The sequence below is a fragment of the Pyxicephalus adspersus genome, chromosome 12, assembly GCF_032062135.1.
Source record: "Pyxicephalus adspersus chromosome 12, UCB_Pads_2.0, whole genome shotgun sequence".
Taxonomy (NCBI): Eukaryota; Metazoa; Chordata; class Amphibia; order Anura; family Pyxicephalidae; genus Pyxicephalus; species Pyxicephalus adspersus.
Window position 1 is genome coordinate 29481311 of NC_092869.1, and position 26068 is coordinate 29507378.

At 38.0% G+C, this 26068-nt stretch overlaps 1 protein-coding gene across 1 annotated transcript in view; it reads right to left on the minus strand.

Annotated features, from left to right (window-relative positions):
• KIAA0586 (KIAA0586 ortholog) overlaps window positions 1-25357 on the minus strand; it is a gene marked incomplete in the record, with an annotated part of 82162 nt that extends 56805 nt beyond the window's left edge. The window contains 14 exon segments of the mRNA XM_072427919.1: window positions 3172-3429; window positions 5111-5183; window positions 6113-6330; window positions 7446-7484; window positions 7664-7787; window positions 9345-9465; window positions 10173-10340; window positions 10894-11032; window positions 13955-14191; window positions 17350-17521; window positions 18203-18272; window positions 18830-18911; window positions 20598-20659; window positions 24242-25357. Of these exon segments, the coding sequence (XP_072284020.1) occupies window positions 3172-3429; window positions 5111-5183; window positions 6113-6330; window positions 7446-7484; window positions 7664-7787; window positions 9345-9465; window positions 10173-10340; window positions 10894-11032; window positions 13955-14191; window positions 17350-17521; window positions 18203-18272; window positions 18830-18911; window positions 20598-20659; window positions 24242-25220 (2742 nt within the window).
• Window positions 25358-26068: the final 711 nt, after the last annotated feature.

Below are 26068 nucleotides of genomic sequence, written 5' to 3' on the forward strand. Positions count from 1 at the left end.
TAAGTAGTAGCAGCCAATCGGGCTCTTCTGGATGTGCTGATGATAATATATTGTTTTGTATACTGGAACTCGTCAAAAACTACAATTAGATCCCATTAAAAAACAAACCATCAGCAATTATTAGCACATAATCAATTTTTGGGAAATATGACACACTAGAAATGACGAGAAGACATTTACCTTTTACAATCTCAATAATTTTAGGCCTTCTTGGTTTTGATTTGGGAGAGGGAGAGCGAAATCTAAGGTATGGTCCCTTCTTGAGGGTGCTCCGATGTCCTCGATATATTGGAGTCCCATAAACTCTGTCCAAGGTGTCTTCATCCATCAGGGAGGATTCATCCACCTTTTGAGGCACCTAGAACAATGGCCACCATGACAAATTAATATCACATTATTGTTATCATATGGTGTGCACTAAATAAGAGAAAGGTACATGCTAATAAAATGTAAAATAAAAAAAATTAATTGTATGCGGTGTAGTAATTGGCTCTCTGTATCTCTCATGCATGTCAATCAGCCAGCAAATGAAGCAGTCTCTGACTTGCTGAAGGTACCAAAGCAGTGTTTTCAACCAGGTCCCCCCCCCCCAGAGGATGCTAGGGGTTCCTTAAGCAATGAACAATTTGTGCCTCTCAGTTCAGTTTAAGTGATACCAATGATCTTTTTGGCTTTAGGGGTGACATTCTTTCCACCTGGCAACATTGTAGGAGTCATTCGTTCTACTGACCACTACACTAAAATACTGTGAACGGTGGATGTAGTAATTATAGCAGGGGTTCCCTAAAGACCTGATCATTTTTCCAAGGGGGTTCCCCAATGTTAACAAGGTAAAGAAACATTGTTCTAGAGCAGGCTGTAAGAAGCAGACAGTGTGCAGTGAAATCAGAGTAGGTAATTTCAGTACAGGACTACAGCATGTACAAATGCGCAAGAATGAGGATAAGGTTAACGTTAAGAAAAACTATAAGTTTTGTTTAAATTAATAGTTTTTAGATAAATGTGTAAACTTTTAATAAAACATGGATAAAAAATAATTGTGTGTTTGATCTCTTCCCCCTCAGCTATGCTTGTGTGTTTGCCAAAAGAAATACAATTTTTCATCTTGCAGCCCTCACCCCTCAGCCCTTAAAAACTGCAAGAAACGCAGAATAGAAAAACTCACTAATTCATACTATTGCAGTGTTCTCCCCGGACCCTTTTAGCTGGGTGCACCACTTGGCATTTTTGAGCAACCACCCAGCTGTTTTTGGGTGGTTACTGAAGAGTTAGGTCACAATAACAGGGCTGCCATCCGCCTACAATTTCTTCCCACCCAGCTTAAAAAAATTTCTGGGTTGAGCACTGCTATCGGCAAATGGCTCCTGCAGTTTCATATGCCTGTCTTCTACTAAGCATTGTGGTTCTCTCCACTGACATCCCCCCAAGTCACTCTGGGACAAAGCAGTAATGTATTCGGGAACAACGGATTAACTACAGTGGACGCCGGCAGACGTTTGTATCTGACACTACTCATGCTAAATGCTGATTTCAATGAGGAAAATATTGATTGTTTGCCAGATTAAGCAAATATTATTATTAGTAGTATTTATATAGCGCCAACATATTACATAAACTGTACAAAAAATAGGGGTTGCTAATAACAGACATATACAAGATACAGCAGGAGGAGAGGACCTTGCCCAAAAGAGCTTACAATCTAAAAGGCCACACTATGTCTTTGGAAATCTTAAATGTGCCAATTCTGCTGATTTCAGAATCATGTTGGTCTTCTGCTGTATTAATGTTTTGTTGGTCTACCACCTTTTGTATAGGAAGTAAGTAAAGGATTTTAAATTTAATTTTTTCAACCGTGCCTATGTTATAACATCTGTGGCTTAAAAAACAAATATGAGTATCCTTTAAACTACAGAGAGGTCTCTGCTGTGGTACTGGTAGACCCACAGACATGAAAGGTAGCTAATGACACATAAGCAGTTCACACTGCACATAATCAACACTTCTGACACATCAGCACCGGGGCCCCATGGACAGCCCCCACTAATACAGCTGACAATGATTTACTGGTTACCTGCTGCAGGTCTCTAACAGCTCAGGCTTTATCCAAACATCCCCAGCACTGTGGGGGTCATTTGTGTAGAAGCACTGGATGAATTAGTGATGATGGATGACCCCCTTGTCATGATAGAGCAGTGTTTACCTAATTCTAATGTCATTTCCATTCATTTCCACCACACAGGTTCTTTAAATGGCAGCAGCACCTTTCAGTGCTATGTAATGTGCTGTTTCTGGACAATCTTGTAAGAACAACACTATTCATGCTGGTTAGGCAGATCTGGGAAACAAAATGAATTCCCAGATCCATTTATATATTAAACACAAAAAAAAAAACAGGAAATAATATTAAAGCCCAAACAAACCTTCAGTTTAAGTTAGATTAAAAGGTAACTAATGTCTTCAAGGGTAATTTTTCTAAATTAGCCATTGCCTAAGTAAACAAGTCAGTTCCCTGCCAGCAGCTGCAAAGCGTGGCTCTTGCTTTATGGGGAATCAGTGGTCTTACCGCAGAGGTCTGACAAGTTCCCTGCTAAATCAAACCTATAGCTCTGTAATCAACAAAGCTCATGCACTCTACTGATTGGAGAACTCTGACTCAGCACGGGCATGTGTTGGACCTCTGCAGAGGTGATCACTGCTTTCCCATTGAGGATTAGGGTTCTTCTATGTTGGCAGGCTGTGGTTGAGACTAAGGTAAGATACCAGATATTTTTTCTGTACTTACAGTGTTTTGAAAAGAGACAAAATAGGTGAAAATGCACGGTTTGATTCTTTAACTTTGCTGACTAACTTTGCTTCTTTACTAACCTGCTAACCTGACATACACTTTTGTAACTTGCTACAGAACATTCAAAATGTATTCTCACTTTTGACCACCAGATGTCACTGCGATCTGTGTAAGTATAGGAACTCTTTAAAGCCTTTGATGGGTCATTAAAGAAAACCTTCTATTCTCAGTCACCAACTATACAAATCATCAAACCATGTAAAAGGCATAAGAGTAGCACATAACTTTAAATCACTGTGTATTGTGACAGAAAATATTGGTGAAGGCAAAGCAGATGTTTGTAGGAGAAGAACCACTTTCAGTAGTGAATCCCCACTGGACCTCACCTTCGACTTTCCTTCTTGCTTCAAGGAGGATCTGCTTTGCTGTCCTGTGAGCTTCTCAGCACTGAGCTTAGGCTGAACCTTGGCCGAGACACCAGATGAAGGCTTTGTACTCCTCGGTACACTTTTCACTGGGCCTTTGATCTCCCGATCTCTATTATTCTTGACATCTTTTATGCTTCCTGCATTCCGTCTAAGTGAAGGCTCCTGAACTCTGTCTTCAGGTTTCTTTTTCTTAATATCCTCTCTTGCCAGTTCATCCTAGAGAACAAAGACTGTTGACTTTCCTGACAAAAAAACCCCTTATATCTAACAGGATATATAGAATCACAGCTTGAAAAATGTTAAAGGTAAACTCCAGGCTAACCGCAAGTAACACAGAGAAAGATTCATATACAGTATGGGAGAGGTTTTTCCTGCCAGATCTAGAATATCGCAGCAAAGGAGACAAGTCTATCAATGAATAGAGAGCTGGAATAATTTGTGGATTCATTGTGGATCAAGTTATCAGAAGGTTCTACTACAATGTGTTGAGAACTCCACCATTCAGTGAGATGAATGGGTTTCTACAATGCGAACAGCATGTCCTTAAACAATGGAAAATTTTACTAACACTGCACCCCCTTAAAAGTAATATATATTTCTCACCAAAATAAAACCCCTTTTGCAAGGAATACTAAAAATTGTATTCTTATATTATTATTATTATGCAGTATTTACTTAGTGCCGACATATTACGCTGTCATGACATGACTACTTTTTTTCTTAGTAAAGACGTCTGGAAAGTTAGTGAACCAATTACACAAACAAGAAATGGCATTTCTGGGGGCACCATGAGTGTACAGAACGCACCCAGAATGCCATATTGCATTTTTAACAATTTTTAGAAGATAACATGAAATTACAAAGGTATGTGCTACATAAATGTATTTTTTTCACAAAAGCGGAGTAATAAAAGGTAAGAAAAGCCACAGGACCTTTCCACAGCACCATGTGAACTCACAACGAGACACCAGTGGCTACTCTTGTGGTTTCTGCTGAAGGGAAGGGATCATATGATCTAAACACTAAGGGGTACAGGTATGAAGAAGCAGCAATCTGATTCAAACTTGTTTATTGATAATGATTTTTCCATCCTTATACAAAAGATGATAGTATGCATACCGCAGAGCAGTAATTGTCAAAAATTATATTGAAGTGAAGTGTAAGAACGTATTAGAGTTCTTTGCTTCAATTTAGCAAAATTACACATTTTGTTTTCTCTGCCATCAATGATTGTGGATTTTCCTTGTGCGCGACCTATTCCCCAAAGGCCAAATTGCTGGTGAAACTACTCACCTATCCACGTTCCATCGCAGGACGCCACTGTTTTTCTTTCTTCTTCTTCAAGACAATCTTTGGCCATCCTAATTGGCTGTGCCAGGATAACCTAACTCCTGTGCTGGCACGCAGGAGCTCATTCATCCCTGGACACAGAGATGAAGCTGACCAAAGCCGACGCTGCACATGTCTATTTCTGCAATAACCACCTGTATGATCCTTTATTTTGTAAGGATGGACTTAAGTTCCACTTTAAAGGAAGTCTGTATTTGGAGCAGGATTCATGAGAGCGTAAAAACAGTGATCACTACTCACCTTATGGAACAGTCCACAGACCATTTTTCTGCACTATATCACCAGTCGTCATCATGTAACCTGTACACAGTCTGTAAAAAATATTCTCCTGCATAAGATCTGGAGTTTCTCACTATCTGCTCGAACATCAGATATGCTGGAAATCATGTGAGGACTTTTTAGTGATGTCAGGGGTCATGTTCGGGACCCCTTATCTTTTATGAATTAAAAACTACTGGTGTACATTTTCAAAACAGGTAAAGGAATTAGTTAAATATTTGATAACAGATATTATTATGATTTGAAAAGAGCCGTGTATATTACAGACCTGAATTTCAGAAGTGATCTCTCTAATCCATGAATCCACAGTTTTCTGAATTCTAATTTTCTCTGCACCATTACTGGAAAAGAAGCAATGAGAGATGGTTTTTAATGCACATAAAATATTTTAGGACACTATTTGTTTCAGAATATTTTTTTCTTCATTTCCCTTCTCTAAAAACTGGTGCGTCTTATGGTCCGGTGCGTCTTATGGTCCGAAAAATACGGTAATATATGTTGGAGCTATATAAATACTGTTTATTAATATTATTATTATCAATAATAATAATAATATTAGTAAGAAAAGTCCAAGTCTGAGTTTATGTACATTTTTTTCAAAGTAATAAATTGATTTAGTGGAAAGTACAGAACCTCACAAATTCAACTCATGCTGATTGTGTTTTCATACCATTTTAAAAAAATAACTTACTTAACTAAATTAATCAATTTAGGAATTATCAAACTATAAACTACTTTTAGGCAAAACCATCCATCTTTTGTTTTTCCTCCAACAAGAGGAAAAGCAAGAGATGTCCTTTTGTACCCTGAGCTGTCCAGCACACATAAATCTGTTCTTTAAAATGGACATCCAGCCCAAATATGACAATGGAAATGATTAGAACTTTTGCCAGGTTTGTGCTGTTGAGTGTGCAAAAAAGCGTGTCAAAAGCAAAAAGTATAAAGTCCAAATACATTTTTACTCTAATTCTTAGGTCCTTAAAAATGTACTGTGTATCAGTTTCAAAGGGCCCCCTTTATCCTAGCTCCGATTATTCTACAAAGTGTGTACTGGACTGAAGGGATATGAAGGAGTAATTAGTAAAATAACTGCCGAGGCTGGTTAAGTTCACCAAATCTGTGTCACTGTCTATCCTCACATCCTGTCTCTTTAACGCTGCGTAAGGATTAAAGGTAGCAATACAAAAACAATAGAGATTCCAACCCTAACTAACCACTAACCATTCTATTCAAAACACAGAATAAAAAAATGTGTGCAGATTAGAATTACCCATTTGTAGTCAAAGCATCGATGAGTGAGTAAAAAGCAGCATCATCCTTGGCCCGGATAATGGCTTCCAAGTTGTCATCAATGATTTTCTTATTATTCTGCACTTCTCTCAGAATGTGCTCTGCATCCTCAAACATGGACTTTGGTGGATTCATAGCTGATCGCCGAAAAGAGTGAGATGCAACCACAGGAGCAGAGGTGATTGATGAAACTTTTGGCTGAAGGCAAAACAAACACCAGCTTTATATATTATATATATATATTCATCATCATTAGAAGAAACAATGAAAACTAGGTATGTGAAGAGGCAGCACAAATTGTGCAACACAGGAAAGCAACATTTTACAGAAAGCCCTTTTTACATAATTCATATAACATATTCTTATGTACCCTGCAAGATAAAAAAACGAGTCGGCTCCCCTACAGCTTAAATACGGTTTTCTCCCCCCTTCTTTTTGTTGAATTGACTTACTATATTGCTAGGAGCACATTTGTATAGTACTTAAACAACCCATACCTGTGTCATGTAGCTTTCACAATCTGTATCTCATTACACAAACTATTTTTTAAACCAAGTTGCGAGCCCTTAACCTCTTTTCTTTTTCCTGGAATATTTATCATTTTAAGAGGTGGTTCAATCCTATTTACACACCAGTAAGGGGAACAACCCTTCCGTGACATTTAAAATCTGGTTCTGAAAGCAGTACAATGGCGGTGAAATACAAATCTCCCTACATCAATGCTTGTGGAATGGGGATTGGATTATTTATATTACCCATACACTGTAATATATTGTTATACACATTACGCATATCCCAAGATAGACTATGATGGAAAGCTTCTATGAAGAGTTTTTGTTATTCCGAATGTGATATATCAAGGAGAAGCTATCTGCAGCTTATATTTTAGTTCTTACAAGGAAATCTTTTAAATGGACATATTCAATGTTTTATCTAAAAAGCTCCACTTTGTAAGTTAGCATTTCAAGCAGGTGGGTATTACAGAAAGGGACAGGTGATGTGTCCCCTCTGCAATACCTGTTTTTACTTGCCTGATCACCACTCAGCTCCTAAATTTTGCTAAGCTATGCAGCTTAGCAATGGCTGCCAAGGAAACTCATCAAACCCAGTTTTTCTTGTTCATGCTGGGAATAAATGAACATGGCATGGCCAAATAGGATGGCTTAAGATCATCTACATGAGTAAAAGAAGATGAAAGATGACGGAACCCTGAGAACGGGGATATGCAGCCAGAATATGGATATAGACACCAATTAATATTGGTTTACCACTATACAGATCCATAAACAAAAATTAATGCATAACAAACATACCTTCCAATCTTCAGCCTGTGACTTCCATTGCTTTGCATTCTATATATACAAAAATAAAAATTTACTATGTAACGAGAACAAAACAACTTTGTGGTTACATACTGACGACACAGGTTTTTACATTCAGTGTACAACACTATATGGTGCTATTGGCATTAAGTTTTCTTGCTTCTGTAAACCTGAACTCTGTAATACAGAATAAGACTGGACTTGCTCACCTTCATTAAATTCTGGATCTCTTGTTTTAGCATATTCAGGTCTTCCAACACATTGTCCGGTTTTTGCACTGCAGTGCTGGAAGTGACATTGGTTCTCTTAGTGACCCCATCGCTCCGGAGAAAGCTGGAATAGGAGAAGAAGGTTACTAGGCCTAAATGTAATCATTGCTAATAAATCATGGTATAAATGTTTCCTGTTGTGGTCTTCCAAACTATGTAAGAATAAGAATCTAAGAATAATAAAAGTGTTGTACATTATGCGTATGAGCTTTTATGCTAAAATCTTTCTCTTGCAGTTTCTCATTATACACACTATTTATTAAAAAGTGGAGAAGAGAATTTGATGCACTTTTCCACTTATTGCTGTTTTTTTTTTTTTTTTAAAGTTGCAATAAGTGATTATAGATGCACATTGCAGCTGCTTATTGTCACTTTTAAAAGCAGCAAAAAGGGTATCTGGGTAAAAAATTGTTGGTGAATCAGGTAATTGACACTTTATAAATATTGTGAACAGCACAGTAAATGTGAAAAGTGGCATTAATTAGAAAAGGCTGACCTTTTTGCTAAAAATTGGCAATATTTCCTTAACTGATCATTTTTTACAAATCGAATAGAAAAGTTAGAATAGAATAATAAAAAAAGGTGTAGAAATAAGGCCATTTCTTCTGGCAAAGAGCTTGTTTTCTCTCTATCTATCTATCTATCTATCTATCTATCTATCTATCTATCTATATATGTTACGTCAATAAAAAAAATATCAAGTCAATTGACAATTAACATTTTACACTATAAATATATAACAATCCATAACAAACTTAAAAACATAAACATGTCAAAAGCAAGTTAAGCAAACATCAATCGCAGCTCTGCTTGCAAGCAGCAGATCTCCACGCCTGGTCTAACAAAGGTGCCCAGACTACATGATATGTATATAAGGAATACTTTTACATGGCGTCCTATCTGATTACAAAGAATAGCCTCTTCTTAGCTCCTGCCTCATTCTTGGATGTGTTCCAGCTGGAAGCAGGCATAAAGCAATCTAATTAGACACTATAAACAGTAAGCAGTCCAGACAACTTGTCAATAACTCAGTGTGTTTCCTGTGAAACCAACTAGAATCATAGATACTAAAGTAGCAGTTAATTGTAAAAACTTTAATGGCTTGTTTTCTTAATGAGTAATGCATTTATTTAAATTACATTTGAAAGAAACAAGTGGCAGGCGAACATGCAGAGAAAGCTTACATAAAGCTACCAGGATTTCAGCATGCACGATTGTATCTACAGTATAGCATAGGCAGTAACCCTAAGGAACGGGAATTTGTAGATATCTTTTTTTCAGAATCAAGCTAACTGGTAAGCAGTATTTATAATGTGTGATACATTACATCTACATATATCTTTTATAGTCTATATATTCATGGAGCCTAAGAGAGTAGTGTTCCCCTCCAGTGCCACAACAGTGGCAAATAAGCCAAATCAGGGTCCCAGTTCCCAAGGATCTGCCCTTGTACCCAGTGCCAACCTGCCTACTGCTCAGTTTAGTATTAGAAAGAAGAATGGCTTTCATTTATATATCAGTTACCCTACCCAAAAGTCTACATCCAGTAGTAGTAGGAACTCTGTAAAGCATATTTTTTACATATTACATTTCAAGTATTATACAGTAGAAATCTGATTACCTGTCATTAAATGGCCGGCTATCAACATTTGACAGGTTTAAAGGATTGTGTGTCCTGTATGATGAGTTTGACAGGGGTGTGCCATCATTTCGAAGAATCTGCTGCAGAAAGTGCCCTTTACCTAGTGCAAAAAATAACCATATAATGTGTTGTGGTTTATAAAACTAAGACACCAATCTATATTAAAGACAGGACAGGTTTTATACATGAGAAGATGATATTACTAAATATAAACAGATAAACCTTTATACACATATGCTCAGTATAGAATATTGAAATATACAGGGATTCATCCTAACTAGTCAATAGAACAAGAAACAGTCATACAATGATCAAAACTTTTGTACACGGTCAACATATTAGCCATCACCTATATGATAAACAAACACACATATATATATATATATATTACTAATATATACATATATATATATATATTACAATTTTATTTTCACTGATTATTAGCAAAGTCTAGGTTTTGGCCATAGAACATTTTAGGATATTTTGCTTTCTTTACAGAAAAGCACAAAAGCATACACATTTTTATTGCTGGTGTATTCCAGCTATTTGAGGAAACTGGGTGCAATTCTTTTTCTCTCTAATGCTGCCTACTGACAGCTTGAGGAAATGGTAAGGTTATTGGAGGGGGTAAAACTGCAAATGATTGCAGTTTCCCAAAAAGAACAAATATTTGTAAAAAGGTATCCTAGCCAATCAGCATCACCCTAAGCAGACTTGTTCAGGGTGGTTGTCCTATTGTTACTGCAGCTGTATCCAGTATATGCAATGCCTGCGTTAAAAAGTGAACTTAAACACAAGGAATCTCACCTGCATTAGTGTGATTTTTGGAATCCTCAATATTTTCCTTCCCCGTTACAGCTTTAGGTGGAGGCTGCAGATCCATTGATATTGGCTGTGGAGCAAATCTGCGGGGAGCTGGAGTCTCTAATGGAGACTTTCCTGAATCACCGGTCTCTTTCACAGGAGGGACAACAGCTTTAAGGGATTAAAACACAAAAGTTAGATTTTTTTTTTTAGAACCCTTTCTACCACTTGTAGGTGAAGTGTGCAAGTGTGTGACTGCAAGGTAGCCGTATATTTTTTTTTTATCTGAAGGAAAGGTTACTACCTACTCAGTTTAGGCAAATTTAATGAATTAATAATTAGTCCTTGAAGTCATCTGGAAATGTTGCTCACATAGACCCTCTGTCTTCAATGACTCCTGAATCACAATATATTAACAAGTATACAGGTGACGTCACCCTAAATCAACTTGCTTACTCTGTAGGAGAAAAGTACTGAAGCTAAAAACAGTCAGAAAACTTGCATTATCAAAAGTCTACCAGTAATAATTTATTTCTCTTATGACAGCCCTTTACAACTGTCTACTTTGTTTCTACACCAATAACACTACTTTAGTATCATGATTGCAACAGAAGAATCAAGCATACTGAAAGAATTAGGTGCTAGTACTGTACAATATTACTTGCTAAAATCCATGAAAGTGTTATAAAATAGAAGAATAACATCTGACCTTTGCCATTATTACCTGGAAGGGGAAGGGGTGCAACAGTCGATGTCTGGTGAAAGATTTGTGGTTTGGGGACCGCAGTGGGAATATGTGTACACACAGAGACAGGTTCGGGAGGATTAGCACTGGTCTTGATTGTAGATCTAATAAAATGGGACTGATAAAGTACAAAATTAGAATTATTTAGACTTAAAAAAAAAACAGAAATTGTTAAAGCAAAATACAGGTAAATATTGCATACAACTTTTACGTTATGTACACACGTGCAATAATTGTCGTTGGAAAGGATCTTTCACAATTTTTTCCAACGACTGACGACTGCACAATCCATGAGCGAGTGCTGTATATACAGCACCATTCTGCTCTATGGAGAGGGGAGGAGGAGAACAACGGAGCGGCACCCTGCTGTGCTCTCTCCTCTTCACTTCTATTAGGATCGTTCGTTGTTCATCGTCTGTGGATCCGCCAGGACGATCCCTCTAACAAAGGACGACGAATGCTGTAACCCACGATTATCGTTTGGTATCAGCCCTGAGCCAATTAACGGACGAGAACAATTGCACGTGTGTACCTAGCCTTAGTTAAGTGCAATATGTTTAAATTATCTTGATATAATTACTTGAACCCATAATACTCTCTGTAAGCCACTTTACAATTCTGCCCTTTGTCAGTGTATGTCAGTGCAAAAAAATATAAGCAATATGATTAGTTTTAATAAACTAACCAATGCTCCACCTTAAGGATAAAAGATGTAAACAAAATCATATTATTCCACTAGAAATGTATAAACAATTGTGGAATAAAAGAACACAGAGCATAAAAACCTGCAATGGAAACATTGGAATCGCATCAACTGACAGCCTGAGAATGGAGGAATGCAATGGTTGTGCCAGGTCAAGACAACATGACAGGTATCTGGCAGCTGGAGAAAGGATTTAGGCAGGAAGGGGAAGGTTAGCAATTAGTAATGATTGTTTCTGGAAGACTGTGCAAGCCAAAGAAAATAAGCATTGCCTGAGACCCTCAGCCCATTATGCCGGGATAAAGTCACCAAATGGGCATTGCTTCATTGCAAATACAGCAACACTACTTGTCATTAAACTGCAATCAGTTTTACCAAGTGTAAACAATGAAAATGAGAAAGAGACACTGGTTTATATTCCATAGGGTGACAGAGTATTACATCTCATCAGGAAGGAAAGGAGTGCCAACCATAGATCTATTGCTTAGGGCTTGTTCCTATTATCTATTCCCAGCAACGCACATGAGGAGCATTATGTGCTGCGTAGACATATATGTCTAATTGCACTCACAACACATGTTCCATGCCAACATGTATTATTGTTGCCCGCCTTTTCGTGGTCAATGTTATTGTGCGATGATGGAGCATTCGGTTGCAATGCATAGTAAAGAAAATGTATTTTGGAAAATGTAGCCTACAGCTGCAATGGAACCAAGCTCTAAATCCTGGACATGATAAACCTATATTGGAGACTTACAGGTAGTCTCTGGGTTACATACAAGATAGGGACTTTGTTCCTAAGCTGAATTGGTATGTAAGTCGGAACAGGTACATTATTTTAATAAATGCAATGAGGACAGATGTTTGTCTCAACATTATATTAGACAGAGTGGTGTCAGTTACTGTAAAAAATCCTCACTGTGAGTTAATCACAAACAAAGCAAAAAAAAATATTTATGGAGCCTAGACATTTATTACCTTCTGGAGCAAGCTGTGCTTTGATATGCAAAAAGAAACAACTGCAGAGTTTATCTTCGTCATTAAAGAGTTACAAGAGGCTGACTTGCAGGGGTACGCCTGAGTTACGCCAGAGTTACGTCGGCTACACGCCAGCGTTAACTCCAGTGCCAAATTCAAATAACGTTGCAGTTTTTTTAGTAGTAATCTGATTATCATACAACGTTGTATGGCAATCAGATTACTACTGAAAAAAACCCACTTACCTTGTCCCCACAGCTCCTCTGGACACGTCTTCTCTCCTGGATCTTCTCCCGAATGCAGAGTCGTCTTCCGGGGTTTCCCGGTGACGTCGGTACATGCATTGGTGCGAGCCGGAAAGTTCACATATTTTTGTATTGGATTTATTACAAAATAGCTGTATTGAGTCCAATACAAAGAAATATTCATATATTATATATAATTATATTATAAATATTATATAAGCTACTGTACAGTTATATTACATTATACACATGTTTTTTACCAGATTTTTGTGTTTTTTTATTTAAAGTTTATTATTAAATTTAATAAATATGGGACATATTTCAGTGAATTATGCCTAAGAATTATAACCTACAATGTAAAATAAACTTCTATGCAAAAAATGGAAAAATTTTTGCGCGGAAATATGGAGAGAATTAGAACGCTAGGGGGGTTACAGTGGCTGAATGCAGTACCGCTTCAGCCACTTTTTCCGGACAGAATCATACCGCCAGGGAGGTTAAAGAGAATTTTGTGGTTGGGTACGGTAAGTAGTATACCTACCTAATCACTAAATTCTCACTATGGTGTTTGTTTACCGTAATATGGCTGTAATTGCTGTATTATGCAGTTTTATTGGTATTTATTTTGAATATTGAAACTTGCCAGTAGCTGTAGCATTCCCACCCTCGGCTTATACGCAGGTCAATCAATTTTTCCTGTTTTCCAAGGTAAAAATAGGTACCTCTGCTTATACACGGGTATATACGGTATACGTATTCTTTAACAAACAAGATAAGCGACAATTAAAATTAAGTCAGGGAATATGTCCCTCTATAGTCACCAACAGAAGAGGCTCAAAAAATGTATGGCCCCAGCTTACAGTTTTATAGATTTTGATGCCCTGGTAATAAGTATTCCTCTAGCCCTGTGTAAAATATCAGTCTGTCTACTGGGCAGGCTGCCAGTACATCTTGCTCAGGGATTTTTGACAGGTTGCTAGAAAACTCAGACAATGCACAGAAACCCTAAAGGGAAGGACTGCATTATTAGAGAGTCCCAGTGGTAGGTCCATGAAAATGGTCATTTTATCAGCCATTCCCTATGAATCACAAGCAGAATCCACAAGGTACATACCTGCATTTCCAGCTGCTGCTGCTGGAGTTTCTCCAGATGCTGAAGGCGCTGCTCTGTCAGTTGGGACAGCTGCTTCTCCAGCTCACTCACTCTTTCCTGATGATACAATCTTTCTGGTGGTTGATTTTGGATCTTGATCTGCTGCTCTGTAAGCTTTTGCAGCTGCCTGTCTGCCTCCTGGAGTTTGTTAAGCAGTTGTGAAACAGAGTTCACCTGGGCTTCCAGACCACTCTGAGCCTGTGGAAACACGGATGACAAATGACCTCAACATTTACACCAAATCTCGGCTAAAACTTCAGATCTGTCATCCTGGGACTGAAGGGCTCCATTGCCATTTCTGCCATGGCTGTACAATTTGATGCTATTAAATTGGTTTCCCCAATAACTCATACTCAGTATATCCCAAGATTCTTTTCTAAATAGGGATTATTATGAATGTTCTACAGATACCCTCCCAGCATTGTACTTGCCATTTGCATACAGATATACTACAGCCAGCAAAAATGTATACAGCAGCAACAAAAGCTTTTAGAGTACAAATAATATCTATTTTCTAGATTAGTAAAACAAAACAGATATTTCAATAATGAATGGATACCAGTAGGAAGGATCGTCCATTGTGTTTTTATACCTCTCATTAACCTCCTGGGCAGTTCTTTTTTGTCTGTTTTTATGTCTAAAAGCGGTACATTGTTTTTCATGAAAATTCATTCATCGGTGAAGCTGTGTAATTTAGCAAACCTGGAATGGATTTCCTAAAAGTCATTAGCTAATGGTTAGCAAATGACCAGATCCATTTCAAGTTTGCTGGATCACCCAGCTTCACTGCTGAAAGTGTATTCTTTCCAGCCTTAGATAACTTTAATAAATCAGGGCCAGTGTATTCCATTCAAAAAAGTTATTTTGTATTGAATGCAATACAAAATAATTTGAAATTCCTGCCACATCCCTAGCAACGGCCCCACGAACCGATGTCACCGGGAACTCCCAGGGTATGTCAGTGCAGATCCAAGGAAGAGGACATGGCCAGAGGATGGCAGGACACTGGAGGATACTGATGGGACCAGGTAAGCCTTATTTACAATTTTTTAGCTACCCCGAGTGTGGTTTAGGGTTACCACTTTCAGCTTGTTTTGTTTACCCCAAGCCACATTGGGCTTACCGCTCAAGAGGTTAAGCAAAGAGACAAAATTGTAGTTCCTAGCAAAAATGTCATGGCAATATTCTACCAGAGATAGAAAACAAAATTAAATATCGATACATGAATTAAAACACAGACATGTCTAGCTCTAACTAATACAATAAAAGAATGTGCCCATTTCAGAGTGGATATGTGTGTGAAGCACTAATGCAGTTGGGGTGGGTTTAATGGTTGAAAAAATGAACTTAATGCTGGGATGGGTGGACAGAGAGGGATGTCATATAAATGTGGTTTAAGGTAGCTGGGGAGGAATGCATTGTGAGAGTGGAAAGTTGAGGTTCTTTTCATTGTAAATAATATACTTTCAGTGTATCTTTAACTTTATTTAATTTTCTAAGAACAACCATTCAGCAAGGATGCTAACTGCTGATCTAACATATAGATGACCACTAGACTGAGTACCTACAAATCATAGAATATCATTATTATTATTATTGCAAATGACAGATACAGATGGTGACAGTCAAGCAAGAAATGTATTCATTAAAGAAAACGTCAGCTGGTCAATATTACGATAGTAAGAGAACAGACACAGACACCAGTTCCAATAGAGTTGCTGTTCTGGTTTATTCAGAAAAGATGGAGTTATTTATACAAGTACAAAAGTAATTAAACGTTTGAAGTAACTATTCAGGAACCCTGGCTGGCCCTAACAGTTTACCTGTAAGAGTTTACAACCCCGGGAATCTCTTCACACCTCACCTCGCCACTTTGCTCTTACTATCACTTTAGACAAAGAAAATTTAGCAGTAATTTAGAGATGTCCTATCAGAAAAAATGAATGCCTTAAATTTTACACAAGTCTTTCACATATGATCCTCAAAGTAGTGGAAAGGTGGAGAGACTCAGCGTTATTAATAAAAATAGGACTGCCAAAATTACTACTGAGAAACCTTGGGTTGAATGCTAGCCTATTGTATTGTATAAACACCAGCTAAAAGGAATTATAGGCTCTCACCTTATGAAATAATATTTGGGATGGCCCATAGAACAGGACTGTACTTTCCCCAACAGTTGCAAGCATTCTATTGTCATAAGGCAGGTTATGTAGCCTCTTTAGAGAAATGTCTAAATAAGGTGCATAAATATGTCTTTTATTCAATTCCAGATCCAAATGCAAATACTGGATCTCAAAAGTTTAAACCAAGAGATTGGGTAATGATAAAAAAGAAACACCAGATGAACCTTGGAACCCAGGTTTGATGGTCCCTACCAAGTTCAAGACAGACATCTGATAAACAACAGCAGACACACCTGGATACACATCTCTCACTGCAAGAAAGTGATTTGGAGAATCAAGCATGAAATGTGTATATATGTATATGTGTTGTTTACTTGTGTTGTGGGGCTGGGATGAGATGGGTCCAGAGTACTCCTTTTTAGACAATATGGAGTATAAACACATGGTCCAGGTAACAGTATGATTGGGATGTATCATGGATATCCTGGGTAAATCCTGATAACTGGTTTAGGGGAGTAGAGATTTGAGGATTCGAGAGTGACTCCAGTTATGTACAAGATACCCACCTAGTTCTCTGACCTCCAGATGCGGAATGGTTTTGCCCTGGGCAGAGTGTCCACAACAGGCGCCATGCCTAAAGTAGGTGTCTGTGGGATCAGTAGAATGACCAAAAGGGTGGAATGAGAAGAAAAAGACTATCATATCATAAGACTTATTAGACTCCATTTTGTAGAAGAATAATCTATGGGAAACACAAGAAATGTGCTTTATTGTGGAGGGTGAACATCCTGAACAACTGGTTTCTTTTCTTTGTCTAAAGTCATAAGAGCAAAGTGGCACCTGGGGAGGTGTGTAGAGATTCCCAGGATATCAGGGTTGTAAACAGTTACCAGTAAACTGTTAGGGCCAGCCAGTCAGGGTTCCTGAATAGTTACTTCAAACATTTAATTACTTTTGTACTTGTATAAATAACACCATCTTTTCTGAATAAAACCCGAACAGCAACTCTATCGGAACTGGTGTCTGTGTCTGTTCTCTGATCGTGATATTAACCTAACAGCTGGCGTTTTCTTTAATGAATACATTTCTTCCTTTACATCACAGGAGGAGGAGAGAACCCTGCCCCGAAGATCTTACAATCTAGATACCAGCACAACCAGTGTATCTACACATGCATGCTACACATTGGACAATAAGAAACTGTAGAAAAATGCATCGATATTCATGTGTTACCTTCAGGACTGGGGCAGTGGCAGCGATAGCAGCAGCAGTGGCGGCAGCAATAGTGGCTGACTGGACCTCATGGCTGTTTGTCTTCTCATCCGCTGGAGACTTCTTACTGCTGGTTGCAGGATCATCAAGCAACTGGACACGCACTTCTTTTGACACAGGGCCGCTCTGTACTCTACATTTTAATAGCATATATTTACATACATTGGGAAATATAAAATATAAATCACACTAATAAATGACACCTAGAAATAAAATACAATAAAAATTCTCAGGAGGCAGGCATCTCTATAACCTGCTGTTGTTTGAGCCTTATGCAGTACAACATTGCCTGTAGCCCCCACTCTTTCTTTAGAGGCACACCATTCTACTACGGCATAAAAATGCAATGCATATAGGCAGACCCAGGCAGTGTTGGGACTACAGCAGCATGTACATGTGTCCTATATGCTATACCACCAGAACTGCCAAATATGTCCCTATACCCCCTTTATGGGATCAAAATCATCATCAGCCCCTTTAAGTACCAATATGACTGTAAAATATGTCAGTAGTTTGTATTTAGTTTACATATAGATAGGTAGGAAAACAACAAATCACTAATTCGAAAACTACAACTAGTAAAATGTTTGCTGCTGATTTTCTGCAATTAACATGTTATTAATTTATTATAATTACCTTTAGGAAGTTACAGTGTTACTCCATTCATCACCTGAATTTTACAGCCCAAAATGCAGGCCATAAGGAGGGGGTCTAACGCTGCAGAGAACCCCATGATTAGATGAGAGGTCAGTCATGAGACTAACACATCAGTGAACAGGACCGTGAAAAAAACAGTGATTAATATTATGCCTACCTTTTATTTAAAGCTGCCAAGAGAGATTCTTTTTGACCAGTAGTAAACTGAGAAATCTTGACTTCTCCGTCTTAAAAAGTAAAAAAGAAATAGCAAGTTTAATCAACCTGAACTGAACAGAAGGGAGTGGCAATTCACTAAATACAAACTAAGAACTTTTACTAACTAGAGAAGAGACCCTCTTCATAGTGTTTCTAGTTTACAAAAATGTACCAGGGTTTTTTGCCTTCCTCTGGATCAACTATGTCCATAGGGTTTTAAATCTGGGATATGTTTATTTCCCTTGTGGTTGAACTTGATGGACTTGTGTCTTTTTTCAACCTGACTTACTATGTAACTATATACCAATACAACATTGCATTTGGTGGCATATATTTGTGGCAGCTGAACTATGGAATTGATGAACTATATAGAACTGTATTATTTTTTTCCCTAACAGTAGGAGGTTGGGTATCCAAACCCAAAAAGGAAATTGTATTTTTTACACATGAATATATACACACATACACACATATATATATATACACAAACACACACATATATATATACACACACAAGCAACTAGAATTAAAATAAAATAATAAAAAACAATCATCAATCCACTGACCCAAAAAAATTATGACTTACCTTTCTGCTGAATGCCTTCCAGTGATTTCTTCTGGGTCTCATTTTTATCTGAATTATCTTGAAAATGTTTTGTTACAATAGCCTTGCAGACAAGAAAAACAATGATCAAATACAAAAGTCCTTTTAAATTTCTTTTTCTTTTTCTAGACATACAAATTATTTTAGGAGGCTCTAACCCCCTAGACTTGCATTTGTTTGCTCTGCCTGGCTGCTTTGCTAGCAAATTAGATGCAGTTTCTTTATAAAAATGAATGGACAGAATGGAGCTGTCAATGCAGCTTACAGGATGTTCAAGTGCAGGCTGTGTTCCACAGTTGCAGCAACACCCTCTGATGATGAGATAAGCCAAGGTGTTCTGTTATAAATAATAAAAAATGCAGCTTCTGGTGCAACTCAAGCCCAAACTTCTATTTTAATTTTAGGATGAGTGTGGAAGGACTAGAACCTTTTATTATTGTTATTATTATTATTAAACAGGATTTATATAGCACCAACATATTATGCAGCACTGTACATTAAATAGGGGTTGCAAATGACAGACAAATACATACAGTGGCACAGGAGGAGAGGACCCTGCCCCGAAGAGCTTACAATCTAGGAAGTGGGGGAAGTATTCTAGCATATATTCCAATTGCCATTTGTACCTTCACTGGGGAGATGCACCTAAGCTATTTTTCCTAGTGGTATAGTCACCATAGTCAGCAAAATTGTAAAGCCGTCACTGGAGCGGAATTAAAGAGAAAACTTTCCAATGCGGGCACATGTTCCGATGATTAGTCTCTCACTATAAAGTCTTATTATCACAAACTGGAAGACTGTGGCAATGGATGTATGGTGCTGAGAGAATAATTTTCTGCTTTAGTTAAAGAGCACAGTAACCTGGGGATAAATTACACTTAAACATGTAGGCAGTGCTACTTTTTAAACTTTTGTAGAGTTCCCCTTCGATATGAGTACCAATACAGTGTTCTCTTCAACCCCTTTTAGCCGGGCGAGCCACCCGGCACATTTCAGTAACCATCTGGCTGTTTTTGGTTGGTTACTGAAGAGTTGATTTACAATACAGGGGCTGCCACCCACCTACAATTCCTTCCCAACCAGCTTAAAAAAAATTCTGGGTGAATACTGCAACGGATTATCTATAAGAGTAACCCAGGACCTCAAAATCCAAAGAATTCTAAATATGCAAATAATGACTTCAGATATAAAGCTGGCCATCCCTACTACAACTCCCAGCTCACTAGCTGGCAAACAGTAACTACTGGAAGACATGAAGAGGTAGTCAGGCAGAGCTGTATATTGCTCCTAGAGCTCTCTAGACCATAATCAAATATATGTACGAGATAACAAAAGGCTGGGGTTGGTCTTTAACCAAGCTGTATAGCCTATATGTATTCTAAATTAGGGACCTAGCTACAAGGTCTGCCGATCCAAGACTGGCTAAACAGCACGTCAAACACTTTATATAATTGTTATTCTTCTATTTATTTTGCCTTTTGGTGAAGTTTAGATTAACATCAAATCAAATAACTGGCAAGCATAATTGTTTTCTTTTAACATTGATATAAATGAAAAATACTTCTGGGCTTTCCAGAGAACATGGCATGACTTACATCAGTCCATGCCTAGAAAGAAGGCCATTATTATTCTGATTACAGTTATGTATACAGTTGGACCAGTTTGGGCAGAACCTTATCCACTTACCTCTGTGTTGTTTCTATGTGACACAAGAAGCTAAATTTTCAGGAATTAAAAAAATTCTTCTTACCTTTGGAGATTTGGAGTTCTTCGGCGTTACATTTTTCTGTACTGATAAACCACTATCAGCATCTGAAAATTAATTAATATATAAAAAATTTAAATCAGATATAAATGCATGTAAATTGAACATATTCAAAAGCATTACCAACACAACATTATCTATCAATTTTCTCTTCTGTCAATGCATAAGCTAGGGTAGAAAGAAGAAGAGGAACAGATTCCTTCTCTTAGCTTTGGGGAAACCTCATATAGAGAGATTTGGGATAGTACTCAAGGAACATGCTGCCATTGAACCATATTAAAGGGCTCCAGTCAATAGTAATTTCATGATCTAGGAAAACATAAAAAAGGTAACCTAATACAATACAAATAGCAACTGCATAGTAGGCACACAAAAACTTTATCCTAAATAATCTAAAGAATAATTCATAGGGGAGACGTGGGGATCTCAGTGAGCAGACTATTTTGTTTTAGGAGCTCCAAAGCCATACAGAATCTACATAATCTTCAAATGCTGTTGACACACTACCTCTGGATTACCTGATCCATTTTCAGTCCATCAGCAGGTGCCCCCTTGTTATCAGCTTTAAATTAATTAGGGAGAAAGGATAGTGAAGTTTAATGAGTGAAAATATTGATTTCCTGCCTTTTGAGTTTATAAAAAAACATTTGATGGTAATATATATAGGAATGCTTTTCTAACCTGTAATAAGTTGCTATAAGTTCACAGAACTGCAAACTTTTTATGAAAAGATGCAATACACTTGCCTTTCCAGAGGCATGTCTATTTAAATGCATCTGCACTATTCAAAACTACTACATGTGTGGAATTACTGCTACCCTCATGCATGGTGTGGTTGCTGTTACGGGATCATACATTAATAAAGGATATACAAGCCAGTGGGGGAAACCACAGCATATAAGTAGGGTAGCAGGTATCAGATTGATCACATGTGTTAAGTGTTTGCAGCTCTAAATAAACCTTATGTATCAATTTGTGCAAATTGCACAACAGGATTTTAACCATAGGGAAATGTAAGCAATTTATTATTCAAGCTGTACAGATGTTATAGTTCAGGTTCAGTAGTACTTTAGTACACAATAGGTGCAATAGCATTGTATGGCTTTTGTAATGTAACAAAACAAGCATGCACTCAGTCTGGCTCTTTAAATGCTTTATAAAAGACATTTACAAAATCAGACTACTGAATGTTACATTACAAAAGCCATTAAATGCTTTTGCACCAATTGTGCATGTATGAACTGTAAAATCTGAAAAGCTGGAATATTAAATAAAACAAAGAAAAAGCAAACCTGTATGAGCATGCACTGTCTCTATTTTATCACTAGATGGCACTGTTTTATTACTTTTATGAGAGTGTATATTATTTTTTTCTCACCCATGATTCACCCAACCTTTATTCACATTGGGTTCAATGAGCATGATTTATTAAAGCTCTCAAAGGCTGGAGAAGATACACTTTCATCGGTGAAGCAAACCTGGAATGGATTTCCTAAAAGTTATTTACTAATTGTTAGCAAATGTTTTCAATACTGGGCAAGATCCATTCTAGGTTTGCTGGATCACCCAGCTTCACTTTAGAAAGTGTATCTTCTCTAGCCTTGGAGAGCTTTATTAAATTAGGCCCAATGAATAAATCATGAGTAAATGTCGCTGCACGTTCATTCATGAGATGAAAAGCAACATTACACTAACAAAAAAATTATAGAATACCAAAACACCATAAAATAAATTATTCATGTTGTACAGTGTATTTGTAAGCAGATATTGTAGAAGGATCATATGGAAAAAAAATATTTTTTAAACCAAGGATTATTTTTATGCTTTATACAAGGATACCATTGCCTTTGCCACCTCCTTGCAGACCTCCTGCTTTCGAATGGACAAAGTGTCAGTGTCTCTCAAAAATAGATCTATATTGTAATATATCTGTACCAGGAAAATAAATATTTGCCTACACCAAGCTGTCTTTTATGAAATATTCCTTGCCTGGTTATTCTGATCTTTCAAAAGCTGTAATACTGAGGAACTCAGACTCGAAATGCAGAATAGGTATGCTTATGTTCTTCTGACTTCACTAGCTACATCCTTGCTTCAACAAAACAAATAGACAATTCGCTTTAAAAGTTCATAAAAGTTATTATTGTTTAAGCTTATTGTGAAATGAAATAATGGACATTGAGAACATGATATTTAGTTGCTTTGAGTTCAGAATAGCTAATCTACCTAGTACCAAAGATCAGGGAATCAAGAGCCTAGGCTTTTATTTGTGTGACTATAGCCAGGTCAAAGTATAGATATCAGGGGTCACATGAAATAATTCAATGTAAAAACATGGGTGGCCTGTATTTGCTGTAGGATAACACTTCCAGTGAAATGCTGGTGGTCCTGCCACCTCTGTTATTAATATTATTAATAATAATAATAATAATAATAATAATAAACAGGATTTATATAGCACCAACATATTACACAGTGCTGTACATTAAATAGGGGTTGCAAATGACAGACAAATACAGACAGTGACACAGGAGGAGGAGAGGACCCTGCCCCGAAGAGCTTACAATCTAGGAAGTGGGGGAAGTATCACACAATTGGAGGGGAGATATGTAGTGGTGGGAAGTAGTGACGGTTTCAAAAGCCAGAAGAAGGTAGGTAGGCAAAAAAAGAGTTTTGAGTGCTCCTTTAAATGAGCAGAAAGTAGGAGCAAGTTGAAAAGGACGAAAAAGACCATTCCAGGGAGTCAGGGCAGCTCTAGAAAAGTCTTGAAGCCGTGCGTGTGATGAGGAAGTCATTAATAGGTCATTGGAGGAGCGGAGAGAGTGGCTGGGGGTGTATTTTTTTTACCAGGTCAGAAAGGTAAGTGGGACGAGAACTGTGGAGGGATTATGACCACACATGCATACGCTTAATGTAGTTAGTTTGCATCCTTACTTTGGATCTACAGGTCCCCATGCTACCTTAAACTGGATCTAAACTGTAAATTACACTTACCTTTAAATCCTGCAAATCCCTCGATGGTGATGGTCCTTCCTGCGATCCGGTCCTGAGTCGTCCTGGAATTCCTTTTTGTCCCAACCCTGAGGAAGTGCCGGGCATTGCCATTTTTTGTCTTCTTGGCACGTCACCTGATCTCACAATGCGCAGGTTCGAGATCAGATGACGTAGCCGCTGTAAAGGGGGAAAACAAAGAGAGAGCCAATCTCACTGCGCTTGTGTGAGTTTGCATCTCTTTCCTTTAATAGAAAAATTGCCCCTTCTGCGCATGTCCAAATTTAGGGTTTAGCTACGCTTTCATATTGGTGCCATGCAAAATTCCGAGCCAGCATCAGTTCCCTGCACTGGGATGCCGGCTCAGAGATCACAGACCAGTCCTCTCCTGCAGACACTAACTTTGTGACTGGCTACAATATTCTAATGTTGCTGATCACTGATGGGGAGAAGACTGAGGAAATGCTTCATCCTGCTTGCAGCAAGCTTGTATTGTTATTTCAGCCAGGGCAAAGTCAGTGGTCAGTGCATTGACTGTTTTTTAATGATACAAATATGTGATTAATATGGGTAGACATTTTACATTTCTTAAAGTTAATAAAAACAAACTTTCCTTAAATTTTATGTAAGATTTTTACCTGACGTCCCTTCCATGAGAGTAAATCTGACAGCGGGATACTTGTTGGCAGGAAGAGCTGGAGGGATGTAGGTTGGATCTTTCTTCTTCGCAGTAAAGTCTGGTAGTGGAGCCGGAATCTCCCGCAGCCTCTTCACTGAGATATGGACGGTGCTCCCGTCAGTGTCCTGGGAATATATCGCTTCTCCATGCTTGAGTTTTCTTAATGATGCCTGGAGGACACCTTTGGAGACCTCTGACATATGGAGGATTTCTGAACCTTCTCCGGCCATTGTATCAGGAACATCCATGATCACCTGACCACTTCTGCTTGTTGTGCTATGAGAGAGATTGTAAGCTCTGTGCTCCAGTCCTGAATGATGGACAGATCCCGGACTGACTCTCATCTTTATCCCTCTATCAGCGGATTCCTTTTCTGTACATGGTTTGGCAGAATCCCTCTGCCTGTGATTAGGTCCTTTATAATGGACAGATCCCGAACTTGCTGTCATCTTCATCCCTCTATGAGCAGATTGTTTCTCTGCGGAAGGATTTCTCTGCAACAGTCCTGAATGATAAGCAGACCCCAGACTTGTCATCTTCTCCTCTCTATCAGATGATTCCTTCTCTGCAAATGATTTGGAAGAATCCCCCTGTTTGTGCTCCAGTCCTGAATGGCGGACAGACCCCGGACTGACTCTCATCTTCATCCCTTCATCTTTTCTTATTGGTACTTTGGAGGAATCCTTCTGTGTGTGTTCCCTTCTTCCACTATAGACCCCAGATAGAGAACTTTCTTCACCCCTTGCAGCCACCATCCCAATATCCAGGAGATCCAACAGCTCTTGGCTAAAATCTGCTTCTTTAAACCGTCTACTACCCCCAGGTGTCTCCCTGCTCAGTGACCCAGTCCTATGGACACTGGTAGAATGAATCAACACATCACTGGCAGTAGTGCTGGCCACTGAATCCAAGCTGATGTCCGATGATTCTCCCTGCATCCTCCAACACTCCCTGTCTTCCTATAGCCACCTGTCCACTTCCCGCTGCCCTGACAACAACTAGAGGGAAGCTGACACCAGAACACAGGGATTCTATGTTTACTAAAGCAGCATGGTTGCCCTCACAAGAGAAAACATTATCGAAAAACAAACATGTAAAACTGACGTTGTGGTAGTAGGGTAATCTTTACGCGTCAGCCATATTTTCAAAGACCAGGGCGCCTTTGAAGTATACAAAATATCATACGCAAAATGGACGCTAAGGCAGACTCATAGTAGAACTTACACTCCGACCTCTAGCGGATAGAACTCAGGTTGCTAGCCGCTTACAATCATTGACGGTTAGCTGGTCCGACATCTATTCTATTCCGTGCGGAAACAATACTTTCCACATCTGTCTAATTATGCAGTTACTCTAATAATAATAATATTATAATAACGCTATTAATAATAACACTAATTATAAATATTTTCCCTCCAGGGAATAACATTTAAAATAGAAAATATGTTATGATTTTAAGGATTTAATAATGTAAAGATGTAATAATGTTAGGAAGCTTTTTAAAGTTGTGTTAAGAAAACTCAAGCTTCCCATACACTAAATCACTCCAGTCCCAAAACTTTTATTACTGCAATTTAAGGTAAAAAAAATATTGTATACGGAATTTTAAAAACAGCTATTGTTTCCATCGATCAGTTTATAGCACCGCACATAGGACGCCTGGAGACTGGAAGTAAATGTATCTGCCGATTCTTTTATCATGATTCAACAGAAGAAAAAAATAATTCGCAAATGTCATATAGATAATGAATAAACAATAGCCATGTGCATTGAATTTCTATCACAT